This window comes from Amblyomma americanum, chromosome 4 (genome assembly GCF_052857255.1).
Source record: "Amblyomma americanum isolate KBUSLIRL-KWMA chromosome 4, ASM5285725v1, whole genome shotgun sequence".
In the NCBI taxonomy this organism is placed as follows: Eukaryota; Metazoa; Arthropoda; class Arachnida; order Ixodida; family Ixodidae; genus Amblyomma; species Amblyomma americanum.
Genome location: NC_135500.1, coordinates 187,505,699 through 187,525,453, shown reverse-complemented (window position 1 = coordinate 187,525,453; position 19,755 = coordinate 187,505,699). Strand labels below are relative to the sequence as shown.

Here is a 19,755-nt window from a genome sequence, read left to right as displayed (position 1 = left end):
GCAGTGGTGCTGCGGTTTAGTGATGCACCACTGCACTGGCAGGTTGTTTTATCAAACACAGCAGCATGTGGGGCTTGTGAGACCCAGGTTGCTCTTCCCGAGCAATGCGAGAAGAAATAGCTCCCGCAAGTCTCATTTTTACACACACAGCTCTTCGGTAGGCTGTATATATCGCACGTAGGCCTTCTGTTGTCCGAGTAATTTTCGCATTTGCAGTAATTCTGTGTTCGGCAGCTCCCTCCTCTCCATTCTAGTGGAGGCTTTGCAGACGCCAGACAGTTTTCGCCTTCGTGACCCTCCTAGTCCTATCGCATTAAAAAACTCAGGGGCCTTCTTGACCACATTCTTAAAGAAGAAAATGCGACAGTATTCAGGTTGCCTGCTATGGTATCTAAAATGAGTGTCTGCTGTTCTTGCAGTTTTCCCGCCAAAACTCCGGTAACCGCTTCTACAGCCCTTATGCGGTATGTATATGCTGTAGTTAGGGCACTCGACTACTGAGCCGGAGTATCTGGGTTCGAATCCGGATGCAGCGGTTGCGCTTCGATGGAGGCAAAGCAAAAGGCGCCTGCCTGCAAGTTAAAGACCCCCAGGTGGTCGAAATTACTCCGGATCCCTCCACTACGGTCTTCTTCCACCTTCAATCACGGCATGGTTGAGGTGTTAACAGAGAAGAGTTACTGTGCTGCCTCCTTTCCTCAAACACTTATAGAATGTTCCAGTACCTTCCATTGGATCATCATGTGGAAATATACTAATCCAACCCACTAGTTCACCTTAATCCATTGTCTGAGGGGAGCCTACTTCCAATATTTTGAGGGTGCTCTGGAATATTTAGGGGTGAGCCAACTTGCAATGTTTGGGGGTCCTCAGATGTTCAAAATTGGCGGTGCCCTACGAGTGGTCCACTTGTGGTCACATGCTGTTGATGACATCGCAACCCTATTGCATTCATACATTATGGGGTCCTCATGTCACTCCTCGCGCAGCGGTGAAGCAATGTGGCACTAGCCGTTTCAAACACAGCCACCAATGGGGCTTAAGACTCCGATTGCTCTTCCCGAGCTCGTATAAGACACACGCGCAGCACCTCGATGGGCAGAGGGCAATTTGAATTAATTTCACTGCCACGTGGGGCAGGCAGCTCACAACCCCGTGGGCAGGTTGCCATGTACCATGGTGGCCAGGTTGTGATGACGTCGCAATGTGACATGGCCTCTCTAAACCAACCAGGCGATTTTGCAACAGAGAAGCCGAACATTCCTGTGAGACAACCTAAATGCTATTGCATTAAAAATTGAGAAAGTTCAACAAAACAGGGTACAGGGCTTTCAGAGCAAAAATTTGGGGGACACTTCAGCTCCGCCTTTTGGAGTACAAAAGATACCACAGCTGGGCTAGTTGGTTCACGATACTGGAACGAAACAGCGTGAAAATACGGGACTACAAAAAGGAAAAATACAGACACAGTGATGACTTACAACTAATGGGGCTGGCTGTAAGTCAGTGCTGTGCCTGTGTTCTTCCTGTAGTCCCGTGTTTTCGTGCTGTTTCATTCCAGTTTACGAGTACGACACAATAGCATTAATGGGTCTTCTCACTGACTCCACTTGATATCATTAGCATATTACTCGATCACGTGACACAAACAGTCGTTTGCATACACTCGCCACTCAGACATGCATTTTGTAACTCTCTTAATCACTACTACCTTAATTACAGCCTTTAGCACCCAGTCATAAGCTGTCACATTATGTGAAAGACCACACAACATACATATAATACGCCGCTTTAACCAAGTCGTACAAATGTGCTTGTATGTCCTAAGGGTAGCGTGTCTGACTTGCAATCCAAGGGCCAGGGGTTCGATTCTCCTCTAATTACCCCAATTTTCTTTTCAGCGCAATTCATATACTATATATACTAACATGTAATGACATTTGAGCCACGTTGCAACCTTATAATCACAACCTATGTCATGCTTTAATCAATTTTCAACCAACCCAGAGCTTCGTGACAACGCTGGATGCCAACCCCACGATGCCGAGTTTTCATTTGATTGGAAGTCTTAAAGCTAGCGCTTTAAAAATGTGCTGTCACAGAAGAGCAATCTACACACAGCAAGTTAAAATAAAGTGAAGATGATAGTTTTATTTCTCTGACAAGGTGATCTTTTTCCAATGGAATGGAGGCGTTCGAGTGTGTAATCAATGTCTGAAACAATAGCATGAGGGTGAGTTTATCACACACAGCGCAGCCCAGAGACCACCAAGACGTGGGCCACGCCGACTTGCATTTTGGGGGCCCAGTGATTTAAAAACATTTGCGTTAGAACCCGGGAACAGGCTGCCGCACAATAAACGGTGCGATCTACAACAACCGCCCACCCCAATTTAGGGTTCTTCCGGTGACCTTCCTCCACAACACAATGAGAAGAGATGAGGGAGATCTTGTACTCTTTAGCAGGAGCAGGCAGACAGTGCACTGAATGATGTAGGAAAACTTCTGCAGCAGTTGCAGAGCCAGGTGACACACGCACTGCTCACTTGTTGCATGCCCTGTTGCCCTCAAGGGATGAAAAAACAATGAATGATAACAGAAAAAGAAAAGCACAGCGCTTTGCGTGACTATTACCATAACAAGTTTACAAAGAAAACAGGGCCAGCCATCGAGCGTGTTTAGGTAGACACAAAAAGCATGGGGAGGCCAGAAAACCTGTAAAAATGATTGACACTTCAACAACAGGACACAAATGACTTGACATATGCCTAGACTGCTGCCACAATAATCTGCTAAAAATAATTAGTGGCCATGTTCTGAATGCTGTAAACATGCTGGTACAGTGTACAGAAAGACCAGCCACAAAGCTGTCACTTCGAAAACCGGAGTACTAAGAGCTACTCGAGCACAGTGACTTAAAAAACAACAAAAATTGCAACAATGCCTGCAACAGAAAAAGCTCCTGTGAATTGTTTTTAAGACTTAAAGCTCTCCAAATGTTATGAGGTACAAAACCTTGGCCTCAAAAGGAACAGCCAATGTCAATTGGAATGAACTTCGAACCTAAATCACTACTTATATGAAGGCCACACTGTAAGGCTCCAGATTCTTTGACACCAACTAGCACAACAAAGTAAAGAGCAGGAAGCTAAAATGAAGAGTTCATACCAAATGGGACAGAAAAATAAAAGTGCAAATAAAAAGTAAACAGCACCCAGAGGTGCCCAGTTGTAAAAAGGCACTGTGTGCTAACCAGTGAAACAGCAGTGCATTCGTTCTGCCTGCTCCTCATTCTGCGCGCTGGGTGGGGGCAAGCCAGCGGAATAACCTGTGCTCGAACTGTGGCTCTGAGCTGTGCTTTGGCTTCAACGTGTGTGTGTGTGCGCACACATGTGCGCCCTCCCCTCTCAGCATCTCCCACTGCCGACTGGCTGCCGGTTGCCTCAGAGCCGAGTCCGGATGTAAACTGCTGATGCGTCATGCTCTGCGTAGCCGTGCTTCTTGGCATGCTTGAATACCTGACCGGAGGAAGAAAAGCAAGCGCATCGACGTTATCACGTGCGCAGACGAATACAGATGAAACCTGTAGACACACCAAGCACACGAAAAATGCATATAAACAAAGACAATCTAAAGAGCTGAGACCATCACCCCAGGAAGCCAATCGGTCCTTCCATTTCTATCTCTGCTCCGCTTTTCATTCATGGTGTACGCCACTGGCATATCAAAATACACAGCCGTCTGGTCGGCGTTGCCGATTTGCAAAAGGTTGTAGCCTGCCGCTTCTCTCTTTCGCAGCAAGCAGCGCTGAAAAGCTATCAGCTTTTCTTCGAAATCGCCTGGCAGCATCTGGGCGACTGAAGAGCGACGTTGGAGGCTGAAGCCGAAGCGCTTCATGAATTTCTGAAGCCAGCCCCGGCTGGCTTTGAAATCCTTTGGAGTTGGGCCTCGCTCTCTCGAAAGTTCCCTAGCTTTCGCTTGGAGCACTTCTGTTGTCACTGGAAGGGCAGCTGCTCTCTGCGTCCGAACAAAGTCGGCCAAAACTGTCTCCACATCCTGGTGACGGCCTTTCTTTGGTCTGCTAAATGCCATCCTCGTTGCGGCGCACGCAAAAAGCTGCTGTCGTTCCCTCCAACGATGGACTTTTTTTCTTGTCGACGCCGAAGTCCCGCCCGGCTTGAAGGTTCGACGATGCCTCTGCGGCTATCACAACTTTTCGCTTGAAAGCGGCACTGCAGTGGCATCTCCTGCTTGGTGCCATCGCGATAACACCACGCCACACACCGATACGGCCGACACGACACAGGTCAAAATGGCGACCTCACTTGAGTACGGTTGGCTACTGGCAAGGCTAGTAGTGGCTGCGACACTGACTTTTCTAGATGGCACTAGCTATGCACCATATTTAGCAGTTTCAATGAAATACTGGTGCGTTTTTTAAAATCCTTGAATTTAAGCCGACCCTAGAATTTGGAATATGATTATATTTGAAGAAAAAAAAAAAAACTATCGGCCTAGATTCGAATAAATACGGTATCTCCTTGCAACCAAAAAGAGTAAGTGACTCAGAACAAGATATATAAAAAAAACAGCCACTCTGAGAGGCTGGTTAGTTGAAATGTAAGCTCGAGATGCCCACCTCATTTGCAGCTGCCGTGACAGGTAAAGGCTGTTCCAACTGGTCGCCAATGCCAATGGCGAGGCAGAGGTCTTTCTGGAGGTGCTGCAGGGGCATGTTGGTGGCAAAGGTACCTTCAATGATGGCTGCAATGGGAGAAAGCCATGCACGTAAGTTAAAGGCATTGCTTCTCTCTTGGCTCTGATGCCACATTGTTGCCTGCTAGAGGTAAATATGCTAGAGAAGATGGAAACCTGGTCACATAAACTGTAATGATTAGGGGCACGCAACTATCAACAAAGTTCTGAACAAAGCAATAAAAGGCCACACACTATGACCCATTTTGTGTGTGCATACATCATCATCATCAGCCTAACCACGCCCACTGCAGGGCAAAAGCCTCTCCCATGTCTCGCCAATTAAGGGGTGATGCAAGTCTTGAAATGAACATTTTTATTATTAAAGATATCCTAATGAAATTTTGTGCATATATGTGTTTCTTCCTGTTTTCAAAAATATAATTAGTTTCAATGTCTCAGTTAGTTTCCATATCACGGAAAAAGAATTGAAGCCTACTTAGTTAAATTCTTACTATATTCTAATTATATCTCTAATTATACTGTTGAAGTACACCATCATATAAAAATGTTAAATTATGTTCAAACACCATAATTATTATGGTTCACATAATTTGAAATGTTTGACTGAGCCAGACAAAAACAGCATAGCTCCAGTTTAGTACTTTCTGAATTCAACGGTACCAAACTAATTGCAATTGCACCATAAAAACTTAACAAAAACTTCTGTAAGGCATAGTCATGTTCGCAACAAACACGAAGCTGAGAAAACTGCATTTGAACTGCGTGCGCCAGCCATTCGGAGGTCGTTGTAGAGGCCCCCAAAAATAGCGGAATACGGGCATTCCAAAACTATTTCACACTAGTAATTAATACCAGGCAGCTGGGAAGGGGCCCAGGTTTCAAACAAAAGCAAGATGGCGGCCATCGAGGACACGGTCGTGGGAAGTGACGGGCGCAGAGTCCTGCTGCATTTCGCTCCAAATTTTCCATTTCCGGGCTTCGTAAGCTAGAAATATACAGACATTTTAGTAGTTGGAGGTTGAATTTAGACCTTGAAGATTAGTAGACAGGAACTTAAGAGTGTATTGAGCCCGAATATACCATTTTTGCAAAATCAAAACTTTTTGTATTTTTTTTATAATTTCAGGACCCGCGTGTACCCTTAACCCTGTCCTTTGCTAGCTGCAGCCACCACCAGCTGCCGGCCCCCGCTATGCTTGACTTCTCTTGGAATCCACTCCGTTACCCTTAAAGACCATCGGCTATCTTGCCTTCGCATTACATGCCCTACCCAAGCCCATTTCTTCCTCTTGATTTCGACTAGGAAGTCAATAACCCGCTTTTGTTCCCTCACCCACTCTAAATACCCGGATTGTGTGCGTGCATACATGCACACACAAAAAACCTTTCACTTATGCTACAATTGAAAGTGACTGAGTTACTGCTACATTAATTGCAAGAAAATGCCTCTATCTTTGCTCAAACACTACACTCTACTTAGTGCATCCATGAGACCAGGTGAATTTGTCTGAAAATTTTTGAAGCAGCCAACATGTGCTTAACACGACCAGTAAAGAGTAACATGTATCCGAACTGTGGCGCTGTTGACAGGAACACGCTTTGGTTCAAAGGAACAAGTGAAAGGAGATGTGAGACGCAAACGCCTTAATTCCACTCAACGTACTCATGATCACCAATGTTGAAATAATAGCAATCCTCCCTAGATCCAGACAGCTTGGTGGCTGCCATTGCTACTGTGCACAAAAAGGTCATCCGTGATCATTCTGCCGCAGTATGACACAGTTTTTGGTAACGTCATGCGTAAGCAGACACGCCGCTTACGCATTTGTGCAGCAACGCTGGTGGCAACTGTCACATTTTATGAAGGCTTGAAATTTGCCCAATGGCAAGGCTTTCTGCAGTAGCACCATTTGCATCGTTCTCCATCTACTGTTTCCACACCTGTGGATGGGTTTGCACCTTGATGTGTGCATTGGTTGACTTATAAGCGAGTAAACACAACGGCTACAGTAGACCCTCGTTAACCTGCACCCTCATATCTCGAAATAAATTACTCATGTCAAACAACACTCTCAATCAGACAGCTGTGTTACAATGGCCTAAAAAATAATAATTAATAATAATAATAATAATAATAATAATAAAAAACAGGTGGTGCCCTGCCTGCGCTGCCTGTTAGCATAACAGGCCTCAAATAGGTACAGTGTGCTTGTCTCTCTTTATTTCAAAAGCTACTGGTGACGGAATTTAAATATTTAGAAAACTATGCCAGTGCACTGAATGGCCCTAAGGGCACACCAAAAAGCGAGGTGCTCATCTCTCAGATTTGAAGTTTTGGGATTTCAAAGAGACACGAGATAAGGACAGTGTGTTTCCAAGACAATGTGATGGCTGACTGGGCAGGGAAGAGGAAGATCCATACATGCTCCGGAAGTTACTGCCAGGAACACTGCTCCCGTGCTATGTTAGCACGCTGGGTAAGCAGCTAAGGTGGTGTGCAGTGCTCTTCGGAATGTTAGTGGCAGAGCCGATTTGCGAGAAACTTAACCCTTTGAGGGTTTTTGCTGTATATGTACAGCGGTGCTTTTCCGTCCTACAAGGCTTTTGCCGTATGGGAATGGTTTCAACCCTCCGTTTGAAATTTCACGCCATAATAAAGATGCATGCTCAGTGGGAGGTGCTGCCACCTCCTAGTACTTACAAGAAGCGTTTGAAATCTGTTTGTGCTACCTTCTTGCGGAGAAAAATAGGACTGATCTCTAACTTCAGCATGTTGCGCGGTCTGAGGCAACGCCCTTTTCCTGGTTTCAGTTTTGCCTCGTGATCCCAACGGAGCCGCGCAAAGCTTGATTTTTATATTTATTCGCACTCCTTTGCAGGCCCCCAACCAACCAACCAACCAACGTTCATGAGGTGTTCTCGTTCTCCTTGTTTACCGAATTTCCTTGCAGTTCTTCAGATGCATGGCAAAGCGGCGATATGCCCAAACCCACTGCCCATTCTCTTGACACCGGCGGCGATGACTCTTCCGCATTCTATGTGTGTGGACTGCGATAGGGCGGTGTGCGTACACCTTTGTTTCAAAGAATACGACACTCTGAAATACTGTTCCCGATTCTTTTTTACTATTTCTTTCTGACTTTATGCACTTTTTATGTTCAAAATCTGCAATAAAGTAATTTGACCCCCTGGGAAAGTTTTCTTCAAAAAAATTCGGCCCTCAAAGGGTTAAAGGTCCCTGAAAGGTGTGCTGGAGGTTGGCTATAAAATGCTTGCATTATGTAGAGTACGAGCATTCATGCCACATAAGAGACCTCAAAAGAAAGAATATTTTGCATCTTTAAATGTTCCACTTTCACAGCTCTCAGCGACCAATCAGCAGCGCCCGGCTATCATGCAAAACGTGGCACATGAAATCATGTCATGCAAGAGATGTCAGCAGCTGGGGGTTATCACTGCTTTACCATGCCTACTCTTTCAGACGTCACGCAGTTACCATGGCTGCAGACACTTCGGCAAGTCAAGAATCGCCAAACATCATTCTCTTTTTCAGGGGTTCCTGCCATGCAGGGAGGTCAAAGGAGCATATGAGCATTCTCTACTGTAATATAGATGGAAGTGAGAAATCGAAGCGACTAGTTATCAAGGAGTCAAAAAGACCTTTGTGCTTGTCCAATGTGCACATTCCTGTTGACTGAGAGCCAAAGAAAAGTTCGTTGATGACAAACAGAAATTTTTAATATGTGGCTACTGGACTCTGATAGCAAGATGAAGAACCAGAAAAAGAAGGTGCTACTTTTCCTTGTTACCTGTTCGAGACACATGCAGGTTCCTGGGCTACAGGTCACAAAAGCTGCGCATTTCCCTCCAGGCACAGCACAGTATCGCATTTGTCTTGCAGACCGAGTACTTTATGACATATAGCAGAAGAGGGGTTTTAAAAGAGACCTGAAATCTGCTGTGCTTCCGCAAACTGAATGAATGTTTCCGCAAACTGGCTTTCTCTGTCTTAAGTGACAGTAAGCCCCCGACTTCTCTGGTGGAGAATCCAGACCAGGCAGATTCAAAGTTGAGGGAAGCTGTGGAAGTAGCTTTTGGAAAGCAAGAGTTTTCAGAGTATGCAAGTGTGGATGACAGCCTTGTCAGTACGGACCTCAGATTCCAAAAAAAAACACCAAAACAAAAAAACATGGCACAAGACGAAACAAAGTGTCAAAAAGTGTTATTCATATAGCCCCCGTCAATGATTACCAACTTCCTCGCAAAATGTCAGATTGAATAAATCACTTCTTGTCTATAGCTGTGTGCATAGCTTGTAGTTCATGCTGGTTAGGAAAGAGTCATGTACAGTTACAAATCAAAGTCTGTTGTAGCAGTACAGTCGATCCCAGATATGTCAAACTCGAAGGGAATCACAAAAAAGTTTCAATATACAGCATAGACCGCTGATAACGCATATTGTGGGAGCGGGGAAAATTGCCATTATAAGCGGTACTGCACTGTAACCAAAACAAAGCTTTTGCATGCATTCGCGTTTTCAGAATGGCCAGCCTACCTACCTTGCAAAGTGCGCCTGACAACGCATCAGATGCACAACACTGCAATCACAGGCAAGAAAGAAAATTTTGATATTTTCGTCGAAGCGTCGTAGTGAATGGAAGAACGACTTTATTTTAGTCTGGCGCACCAATTGAACTGCGTTGCTAATGGCTTCATCTTCAAACACAGTGAGGCACTTCAGCGCTTGCTTGATAAGGTGTCTCTGAGCGCAGTTTGTTGCAACAGTCGAGCGTGTCTTTGCAAGAAACTTCTGCTGCACTTTCACTCACTTCGTCGAGCTCATCCTCCGATAGAGGCTCACCGCGACCGATGCCACGATGCCTTCATCTGTGGTGGCTACTTCACACACAATACCGTCGGGGTCACCACCGACGACGATGAGCTTATCTCGCTGGTGCTTGAAACGCTGAATCCCACCGTTCAATGGGTAGAAACCATCATTCCCCAAAATGTTTGCAAGGCACCTGGCCTTAGCTTGCAATATCAAGCCTCTCAAAGAAACGCAATGGGTCCGGACCTCACAAGACCATTCAAACGAAGCGCCGACATCTTCATACTTTCACGCATGAATCCGCTTCCTTGCAAGCGAAGCGGAGTCTTCCTGCAGTTGTTGTCGCAACTTGCCGCTGTTCTTTCAAATGACGGGCATGGTAGCGTTAGCGCCACTACTTTTAAGAGTGTTAGCTCTTACTCATCACGTTTCGAGATTTTGTGGTGTCTGCTACCACCCTGAGATCCCAGTGCCATTGTGGCAGCAACTACTCACCACGCTTCGAGATTTTGTGGGGTCTGCTACCACACTGAGATCGCAGTGCCATCTGTGGCAGCAACTAGATAACAGCACATCTTGCATTGCAACTTGTAGCGCCAATGATACAGTGAACTAGAATAGGGATAGTGTGCTCACTGGCCGGGCTGGAGTGAAGCCGCTGCTGTCGTGCTCACTGTAGGAAGGCAGGGAAAGCGGTCCAGGCGTATACGGAATAAAATGCCGTGTTACTGACAAAAGATCGTGCCTTCGCGGACTAAACTAGTTTGAATCATGTGTGTTGTTCACCATTAGCGGATGAAGGTTTAATAATATCCTCATTCGCGTGAAGGCAGGGCAAAGTCAAGCGCATGGAGCGCTGGTGCACAGCAGCCGCTACTTTGCAATTCCAAGAACTCATCAGCTGAAATTGTGGACCCGACGCTCCGCATCGTCCGACAAACGCGACTTAAAAGCATATGCTTTGAGCACAGCAGTGCTGCTATGGCGTGTCGCTTTATTCCAGACTTTAAAGTAGACAAATATCGCTTCAGATGAATGCTAATGACGGCTGTGAAACTTCACACATGCTCGCCGATTTAACTCTGCCGTTTCACTACCATGCAGTTCATTTCGTGACTCGTTCGCTCTTTTCAATTGCCTGAACCCACCCATTCCTTTGAACTTGCATGCTGCAACTCCTATGCCATAGCATATATCAGCCTAAAGGTGTTCAGCGCACATTTGAAATTATGGTTTATGGTTTATCGGGGTTTAACGTCCCAAAGTGACTGACTATGAGGGACGCCCTAGTGAAGGGCTCCGGAGATTTGACCACCTGGAGTTCTTTAACGTGCACTGACATCGCACAGTACACGGGCCTCCAGAATTTCGCCTCCATCGAAATTAGACTGCCGCGGTCAGGATCGAACCCGAGTCTTTCGGGCCAGCAGCTGAGCGCCGTAACCACCCAGTCACCTCTGCGGCTGAAAATTTGAAGTTAAACAGTACACGAAGCCCTTCATCTTCGAATGGAGCAGACAAATTTATTTATATTGTTTGAGATAAGCGCGCAAAGAAAGCAAGTGTCGCAGTGGTTCTGCTACGGCTCAACTTCAAGGGCTTGGCTCATTCACGTCTGCCAGGCCTCTCAGTGTTCACTCCTTTCACAAAAAAGTGAAGCCCGACTACGATGTAAAATTTTAAAATTAGCTCGGAAAGAACTGCGTGAAAATGGCAACCAGCTCTTTGCATAGCCTTGCCCTGACCATATCCAGCACATCAAAGATGCTCTCTGAATGGAGTTGGCTTTGGCTGCAGCATTCTTTTAAAAGGTTCTCAAGCTTCAGCATAGAATCATAGAGCTGTGCAGAAGGGTAGATGAGTCGCATACCTTGTCGCAGTATTTTGCGTGCCTTGCAAGTTGAAAACTGTCATCAGTGGCTGGCGTACTTAGAAGGGCAATGGCGCTTTCACACTTTGCCTTTACGACACAGTTCCAGTGTCTAAGGAAATGATCCACATAAAAGCAATCGCTATCGCTCAGCACATGAACATTCGACCTGAGGACTTCAAAGCCAGTCGATGGCTTTAATGTTTTATGAAACGGCCCCAACTCTCCATCTGCCGTCGGATGACGTGCCAGAAGCTGCCAGCCGAATACGAGGACCAAATAATGAAGTTTCATCACTTTGTCAATGCACTTCAGAGGGAGCATGAGTACGACCTCTCATAGATAGGCAATGCTGATCAGACCCCTGTCTGGTTTGATGCACCTGAAAATTGCACAGTGGAAGCCAAACGGGCCAAAAGTGTCTCCATGAGTACTACTGGTGCCAAACATCAAAGGTGCACATCACTGCTGATGGAAGGAAGCTTCCACCCTATGTTGTCTTTAAAGGGCCACTGACCAGGGGTCTGGGCATTTTAGACAAACAAGCCCAGTGCATAGCTGAAGCATCGAAGATAACCTCTGCAAAATACTAGAGCCATGCGCGCCCCGAAAAGCAGTACAAATTCAAATCAAAGCCTGTCCGCTCTTTCCTTCGAGAAGCCAACCTCCTTATCTCTACTCTGGCTCCCGAGCCTTCAAGTTGACGTCATCTCGAAGACCCTCGCGAAAGGCATTCGATTGGTGCGTCGTTTTGACTGACGGGCGAAGGGTGGGCGTAGCCAGTTCGTCGTGTCGTCTGCTCGTTGCTCGCACGCTTTCCGTAGCGCCTTCCGTTTACGCACACGCATACAACATCCCCCCCCCGAAGGTTTTTAGTTACTCATGCCAGTTCATGTATGCTTCACCGTGTTCGGTGCGTGTGCCGTGTCGTGTGTCATAGAGCCTTTCCCTTTCTCGCACACTCGGCCGCTCCGCACACACACTGCTTCTCGCTGGTCCATTTTGTCAACACTGCCACTGCCTTGGTTTTTCTCGGCTCCGTTGAAAGACAGAAAGTTTAGAATCAGAGAAAAGACGCAAACGTACAGAACACATAAACACCCACGGAGAAGTGCAAATGTGCAATTCCAAGAAATACTGGACGGTTCCCGGGTCCGCGCTTCACCGTGTGTTTCGAAAAAAAGCGACTCCCACCCCCCCGGTCATAAAACAGCAGGAAGGCCTCTCTTACACACATATACGCACACAAAAAGAAGGTCATGAAAAGGAAACTCGCCAACTGGGTATGTCACTGACAAAAACAAACAGATATATGAAAGGATGCGCTCGCTAACATGTTGAGGTGGTCGAGCCGATCGCGTCTCTCGATCGCTCAGTGTGCAGAGAAAATGCAACGACGCTGTTTCGGCGTTGAATGCGCATGTAGCGAATGGAGTCGAACCACGATCCTAGGCAGAAATGTCTCCTAGGCAAAGCAGCCTCAGATAACATCCAAGGCGCAGAGTGCAGAAACACAACTGTGAGCACAGCAGAGCAAGGCCGCCAAGGCACACGTGCCAAGCAATGCGCAATGACGGTGGAGAAGGGGGGGACGAACACAGGCCGGAGAAGAACCCCCCTGCCCTACCACCCACCTCCGCCATAAAATATCCGGGACAGGAAAAACAAAGAAACGAATTCTTTTCAAGGTGGGGCCATGATATAGATGTGAAATATTCCACCAGACACCACGCCTCCGGCTAACAACCGAGGAGGAAGGGTGAATTTCCCTTTCGGAGCCTACTCGACGAGGCACGCGAGAGAAAATTCTCGGGGAGGGAACGGAAGGAGAGGAGCATTGCGAAGTAGCCTGATTGCGATGGCTGTAACTAGGCTATTAATGAGTCTTTTCAAAATTTGCGGCTGTCCATCCGGGGACGATGCCTCGTTACCACAGGTAGAAAAAATTTTCGACCAGAGGGTGGTCAACAGCCCTTTAAGAAAAAGAACGGCCCTTTAAGAGAGAAGCTCCCCCAGGGTACTGTATGCAACATGCTGACCATAGCATTACAATGCTGCACCATATGAAGAGTTACGGTGGCGCCCTCACCTTGGCCCTTCTGGCTGATGACTGCCGAGTTGAGGTCGCCCAGCTCGAGAATCTCCAGCAGGTCCTTCTGAGACAGCTCAGCACGATCACAGAGAGCCATGGCTTCGGCCAGCCCCGCTAATGTTGTGCCCAGAAGCATGTTGAGGATGAGGCTCATCTTGGCGCCGTTGCCCACCTCCCCTGCACAGTGTAACGACAAACAAGCAAGGAGTGAGCATAAAGGAACATCAGGACATGCAGCCAAACCCGGTTACAGCAGCCGACGGGTAATTCGGACTCCAATAATTCAGACTTGCAGGATATTTCGGACTTTGGTGAGGCACCGTCAGTCACCCCATAGAAGCGCATACATATTCGCAACGGATATTCCGGACTCTAAAAGTCTGAAAGTTAGATTTTTCAGACTAATTTAAGTCGCCTGTGGGCCAAAATCGGCCATCTTATTGGCTTTTCACCGGCGCAAAAGGCGTCATCTTGGATTAAGGTGGATTTACTCTGCAGTTGGATTGGCTTGACATACTCTTGGTACCTCATTTTTGCCAGTAGGGGTCCGTCCCTGCGATCCCTGACACTTCAAGGTGGCAGTCGGATTGTCATTGTCGGCAGCTTGGTTTTGTCGCTAACGTTGTCGCGGGCAGTTATCGCTTGTCTCATACGTTGAAAATTGGAAAATTGGTTTTTGGGGGAAGGAAATGGCGCAGTAACCACCTTAAGGGAAGGAATAAAGGAGGGAGTGAGAGAAGAGAGAGGTGCCGTAGTGGAGGTCTCCGGAATAGTTTCGGCCACCTGGGGTTCTTTAATGCCCACTAACATGCTGCAGCACACGGGCGCCTTTGCATTTCACCTCCATCGAAACGTGGCCACCGCCGTTAGGTTCGAACCTGGGTACTCCGGATCAGTAGCCGACTCCCTAACCACTGAGCCACCGCTGCGGGTCACATACGTTCGTCATTCACCATTTCATCACTTTGATTTCTCCGACCACGTCGACCGAGTGGCGCGCCGTCTTCACGAAGTTACATAGCTTGCCGTCTTGCAATTGCGTCCGGATGTTCCACTGTTTTGAACGAAATGTGCCTTGTCTTTGCGTGCGTTTGACGAGCAGTGTGGTGCACACTCGGGTTGTGGACAACATGGCCCCGCCTGTGCCGCCGGGTCCATCAAAGAAGCATGGGAAGTATTCAGCTAAACGCCGTGACCTTGCTGTCTAGCATGTACAGTGAAAGCACAACTTTGGCGCAAATACAGGCGCATATCGTCGCCAGCAAGATAAATTTTTCCGCAAGGTAAAATCAGGGACTTTTCTAAATCGATTTTATCTCAACAAAGTGATTTTTTTATACTTCGCAGATTTTTCGAATTGTTCGATTATTTGGACCATTTTTCAGGTTCCTTCGAGTCCGAAATATCGGTCGGCGACTGTATGACGAACTTGGGTAGAGCAAATTATGCTTTATAACGAACACTCAAAACTGTCTTAGCATTATTCATGTGAAATGTACTTTCTGTAATGAACTGTAGATTGTATATAGCGAAGTGAGCGCGTGGTCGACGATCACCCATGGGCACCGCGTGCCGGCTCCCGGGGTGCCTCAATCCGCCTTTTTCATTTTCCTGTGCTGCCACCTCGCGTACAACGCTGGAAGCTCACTGGTAGGGTACTACGCGCCCAACCCGGCCGGACTGAGTGCCGCTGCGGAGCACGTTTTGTTGGAATCTATCAACGATGGCGTGTCCTGGGCAGCACCTGGTACCTGGAGGATTTCTAGGCTTGACTGATGGCTTGGTGCGAAGTCCGAGGCAGGCTGTAGTGCCCACCGAAGAGCAAATTCTTCAGTATCTCCGATCATCCGGCATGCGATGCGAACACCAGCTAGCAAGGGCCGCCGCTTCAGAGATGAAGGCTACATTCGGAACATAATGTTCAATGAAACATCCCAGAACAGTGAGGTTGTCGTTTTCCGCTGTATATGCCTGCCATTCATGAAAGGTGGATACTACATCGTGCACGCCGTAGTACAGAAAACGACTGGGGACAACAGTTTCCACAAGCAATCGTTGTGCTCAAGCGCTGCCGAATAGCTACACGAGCTATAAAAGCACAAGCGTACTCGCAACAAAGCAGCTCTGCTAGCATTTCACTGTATTTTCCCACAACACACCGCTGCATAGGTTAAACAAGCATGCGCGTCCATAAAGACGAGCGCGAGAGGCGCACATTAATCCATTCCGGCGATACCACGCAGAGCTCTTCATCATGGATATGATTCGAACACACGCATAACGCACCTTCTTCTGCCTCTTAATACATGGCACATACCCACACGGGGGGATTGGCCAGGGTGTAGTGGCATAAACAAGGAAATTTCCATAGGAGATTATGACAAAATTTTAGCACCATGCGTGAATGCTCTCGTAGCTTCTTTTTCGTTGTCCGCACCATCGCGCGTTGAAAGCGGCTCACAGCACTTTCCCATTCGGCCTTCTTGCTTGAGAAAGCAAAAAGCGCCAGAACGAAGTCTGGGTGCCGCGGTGACATTCGAGGCCTTCCTGCCCATGAATAAAACACTTCGTGATCGACTGCACACGCATTTAAACACAGTACCTCGTCCGTACCTGTCACAAAGTGATTCCCGCACAGTCTTGACGTGCTTGACGGTGCCCAAGGGCGGCACAATCGTCGAGCCGGCGAACTGCTTTTATCCACGCTTCGCGTCGAAGGCTGTCCCGGGAAGCGCTCGGAAAGCGAAAAAATCAGAGTTTACTTCCCTTTACATATTGGGCATTGCTGCCGTATGCAACACATTTCGTAGGTATCGCCAAATGCGTCGCGCTGAACGCCCGACGGCTGCAGCAACGCACCCCGCATAGGGTATGTTTACACTTCCAAAGCCGGTCTCGAGCGACCCTTCCAATATGTTTCGCGACACCGCCGCCAGGGGATGGGCGCATGCACAGTTGCGTCGTGAAAAAGGCGGATTGCGCCTGCACCCACCTGCTCCCTGCCCCGGTGCTGCGGCGCAGCTTGGGAAAAAAAAACAAGTCTACTAACCAACGTGCTACCAACAGAGCGCACAGAGAGTGGAGGGGGAAGCAACGAACCAGTCGAGCAGCCCCTGTCGCCTTTGCCGGCTTCGCCCTGTTGCTGTGCAGCGCTCCTATTCGGCGACTGCTCACCACGTGATCAAGTTACCTGCATGCATCTCCAGGCCTATCGTGACACCGGACAGAACAGCGTCATAAAAAAATAGCCAGTAGAAAAGAGCAAGAGGGTAATGTGACTTTGGCTGCACACCTCGCCTACCGCTCTCCTCCTCTTTTTTATCCCTCATGTTTTCTTTGTTGACGTTTAGTCTTCCAGTTGGTTTGGTTGCTCCTCGTGCGTCGTATGTGCTGGTGCTGTTGATTCCGGCCGTTGCTGCGTCCCCGTACCTCCTGGCTTTGGTGTACTTCGAAGATGGCTATGAAGCAGTGGCAAGCTCTGCCCGCTTTGCGCCAAAGTGAATATTCTTTGCTGCGTCGAGCGCGGAGAAAAGAAAACGCTTGTCGCGTGAACTGTTTTCGGCATTCTGGACTGTGCCAGGCGGCTGCCGAAGCCGCGAGTGCAGCTGAAGATAATGGCGACACTGCCGCTCTTTGGGAAGAACTTGCCCGCGTTCCTGACACTGTGCCCCAAGATGTCTGCTTAGAAGATTTTGCGAAGATTGGTGATTAGGTATCGGTGCCGGCAAGCCCACTGGATGCAGAAATCGTTGCTGATGTGCTGGAGTCCGGTGGCAAGGAGGAAGAGCCGCCGCCACCGCCGGAAGACGAACGCCCTCGCCCTACTTTTCATGAAGCACTTACCGCAGCAGACGTGCTGCGCCGCTACTGTGCCGAGATACAGGGAAGCAGACTTGACATTTTATTGCGCGTTGAGAATGTAATTCACGCTGATGTTATTAGGCGCTCTGTGCAAAACAAGACCACCGCCTACTGCAAGTAAGTGCAGATTGCTGTGCAATAATAAATAAATGCGCTAACTTTCGTTAGCGCATTTTTGCTCGACTTCACAATATCCTGTATAACGAACTGGATGCTGAAATTCGTTAAAACTGGGTTTGGATAGAGCAAAATATTTGCTATAGCGAACAAATTCTGGAAAATCATGCTGTTCATTATAACCGGGTTCGACAGCAGAAGATGGCCTGCATCAAGAGGGTACCACATTGTAATCACAAAGGGCATACCCTCACCGAAAAAGAAGCTTTAACAAGCTAGAAAAGAACAAAAACAAAATACAGGCGTTGCTATTACATGAAAATTTTGCATGTGAAATGTGTATGGACATTGATTTCTGGGCATGGATCTCAGAAGCTATGCTAAATTTACATTCACTTCAAAGCGGTGGCAACCTTTCCTTTTCAGTATGGTCACTGCGAGTTTGAATTGACTGGAAGGAAGATTATAAATCAAATTTTCTCGCAAGAAAATGCCTGTTTCATTGCTAGACAAAAATCAACACATCCTGCAAAGACAATGATATAGCACCTTTTGCTACAGAAAATGTAAGGGCGCCCACAAGAACTATAACAATGCTTAACTGCTGGGCAGTCTAAGCACAAAGCCATGAACTGAAGGGTGTGCTTTGCATTTTCCTGCACCTCTAAGCAGCGATAAAATACAGGTTTTCGACGATTTCAGTGTTCAGAAAACTTTTGTAGGTACTTGACTTGCAATGGCAACATTGCATGGTAGCTGAAAGGGCAGCAATACACATTGCAGAAAACCTTACCATGTTTTTTTTTTGTGGCTGAATTTGCATTTTTTTCTAATGATTATCACTTGTACATGACAGCAGAAGCAGAAAACTGTGACTAGTAGAACAGAGGTCAAGCCCTCTACGACAAGAACACCCTTTCTAGAATCTGAAGATGGCCTATTCAGCGTTAATTCCCCCTACCCCACCCCTTCTTCAGCACGAAAATAAGTGTGAACAAGTGCTCCTGTATTAGGACAGAGCTGCAATGATTAAGCTTTTGTTTTGGCAAGAGTGGCACAAGAGGCAACTGTAGCTGCATTACCAAAACCACTCCCAATCAGGAAAATGCTCTGGCTGTCCAAACTTTGGTGAGGAAAGTGATTACACAGCCTGCGCAGTTTTCTACAATCATTTGCAGTGTACACTTAATAGGGAACAGTAACTGACCCAAGTAGAATGCATGCCTGCCGATGGCTTCAAAGCAGCTTGCACAGTCGTTGAAAAGTGACCGATCCCCAGCTCCAAGGATGATGAGTGTGCCATCTTCTGCAGGTTTTTTCGAACCTGATACAGGTGCTTCCAAGTACCGGCCGCCCCTAAGCATGATGGCCTGGGAATAAAAGTACGAGCAGAAAGCCCCGTTTCACTAAACAAGTGTAATGCCAGTGGCAAAAAGTCGAAGACTGTAGGAATGGTATTGTCCAAATTATTGCGTTTATTCAGATTCAAACAGAGATGCATTACAACTTTATGGAGCTTGTCTCCTCCAATTTTCCTGCCACTACCTTGCCTGGCTTCAAACTGTCTAGATAGAGGTGCTTGCTAGCTGAGCCATCATCTCAAGGATTGTGCCATGACCTTATTAAAAATTTACCTAACTTATCACATTCCCCTCAAAAGCAAGCCATTGGCTGGTGACAGTCATTCAGGGGTAGGCCACTCTCCTTGGCTGAATAGACAGCATATGCCATGAACTCTTAAAAAAAAAAAAACACCATCTTAGAGATATTACGAGAAAAGCCAATGGTTGATGAAATGCAGATATGTAAAAGGGCCCATGCTTCATACACCCAAAAGTGGTAACAATGACTAGACTTAGAGCTTAATTAATAATGCTTTGAGCAGTGCACAGCAAATAAAAGCAGAGCGTCTTCTTTATGATGCAAAGATTTGCATACGCTTAGCTGCATCTACAGGGTGGCCAGGAGCTGCACATATCAAGAAAACTGTGGAATGGGCAATAAGGGCCCTCGCTCTTACCCCACTTTGCTGCCAAATGCGACCTATGCATTAAAATGTGGACTGAAATGCTGCCGCCGTGGAAAAAAGCTGCATGTATTCATTCACCTCTTGATCCAGTCGCAGTCACACAGCATGGCGACAAAAGAAAGGGTGTCTGTGCTGATCACAACAAACATGAGCGGCACAGAATGATGCCACCTGCTTGTGGTTGGTACCCACCCACGAGTTCTGTGGCTCGACTCCCTACATGGTTGCATTTCTTT

At 47.2% G+C, this 19,755-nt stretch overlaps 1 protein-coding gene across 2 annotated transcripts in view; it reads right to left on the bottom strand.

Moving 5' to 3' along the window:
* Window positions 1–2,131: 2,131 nt before the first annotated feature.
* The window catches only part of Ndf (Nucleosome-destabilizing factor), a 111,878-nt gene continuing 94,254 nt past the window's right edge, over window positions 2,132–19,755 (bottom strand). For both annotated transcript variants that reach the window (XM_077662602.1, XM_077662603.1), the window contains 4 exons: window positions 18,698–18,860; window positions 13,510–13,689; window positions 4,640–4,764; window positions 2,132–3,518 (listed from right to left, as the gene is read on the bottom strand). In XM_077662602.1, the coding sequence (XP_077518728.1) occupies window positions 3,444–3,518; window positions 4,640–4,764; window positions 13,510–13,689; window positions 18,698–18,860 (543 nt within the window). In that variant the 3' untranslated portion in view covers window positions 2,132–3,443. The remainder of the gene's footprint in view (window positions 3,519–4,639; window positions 4,765–13,509; window positions 13,690–18,697; window positions 18,861–19,755) is intronic.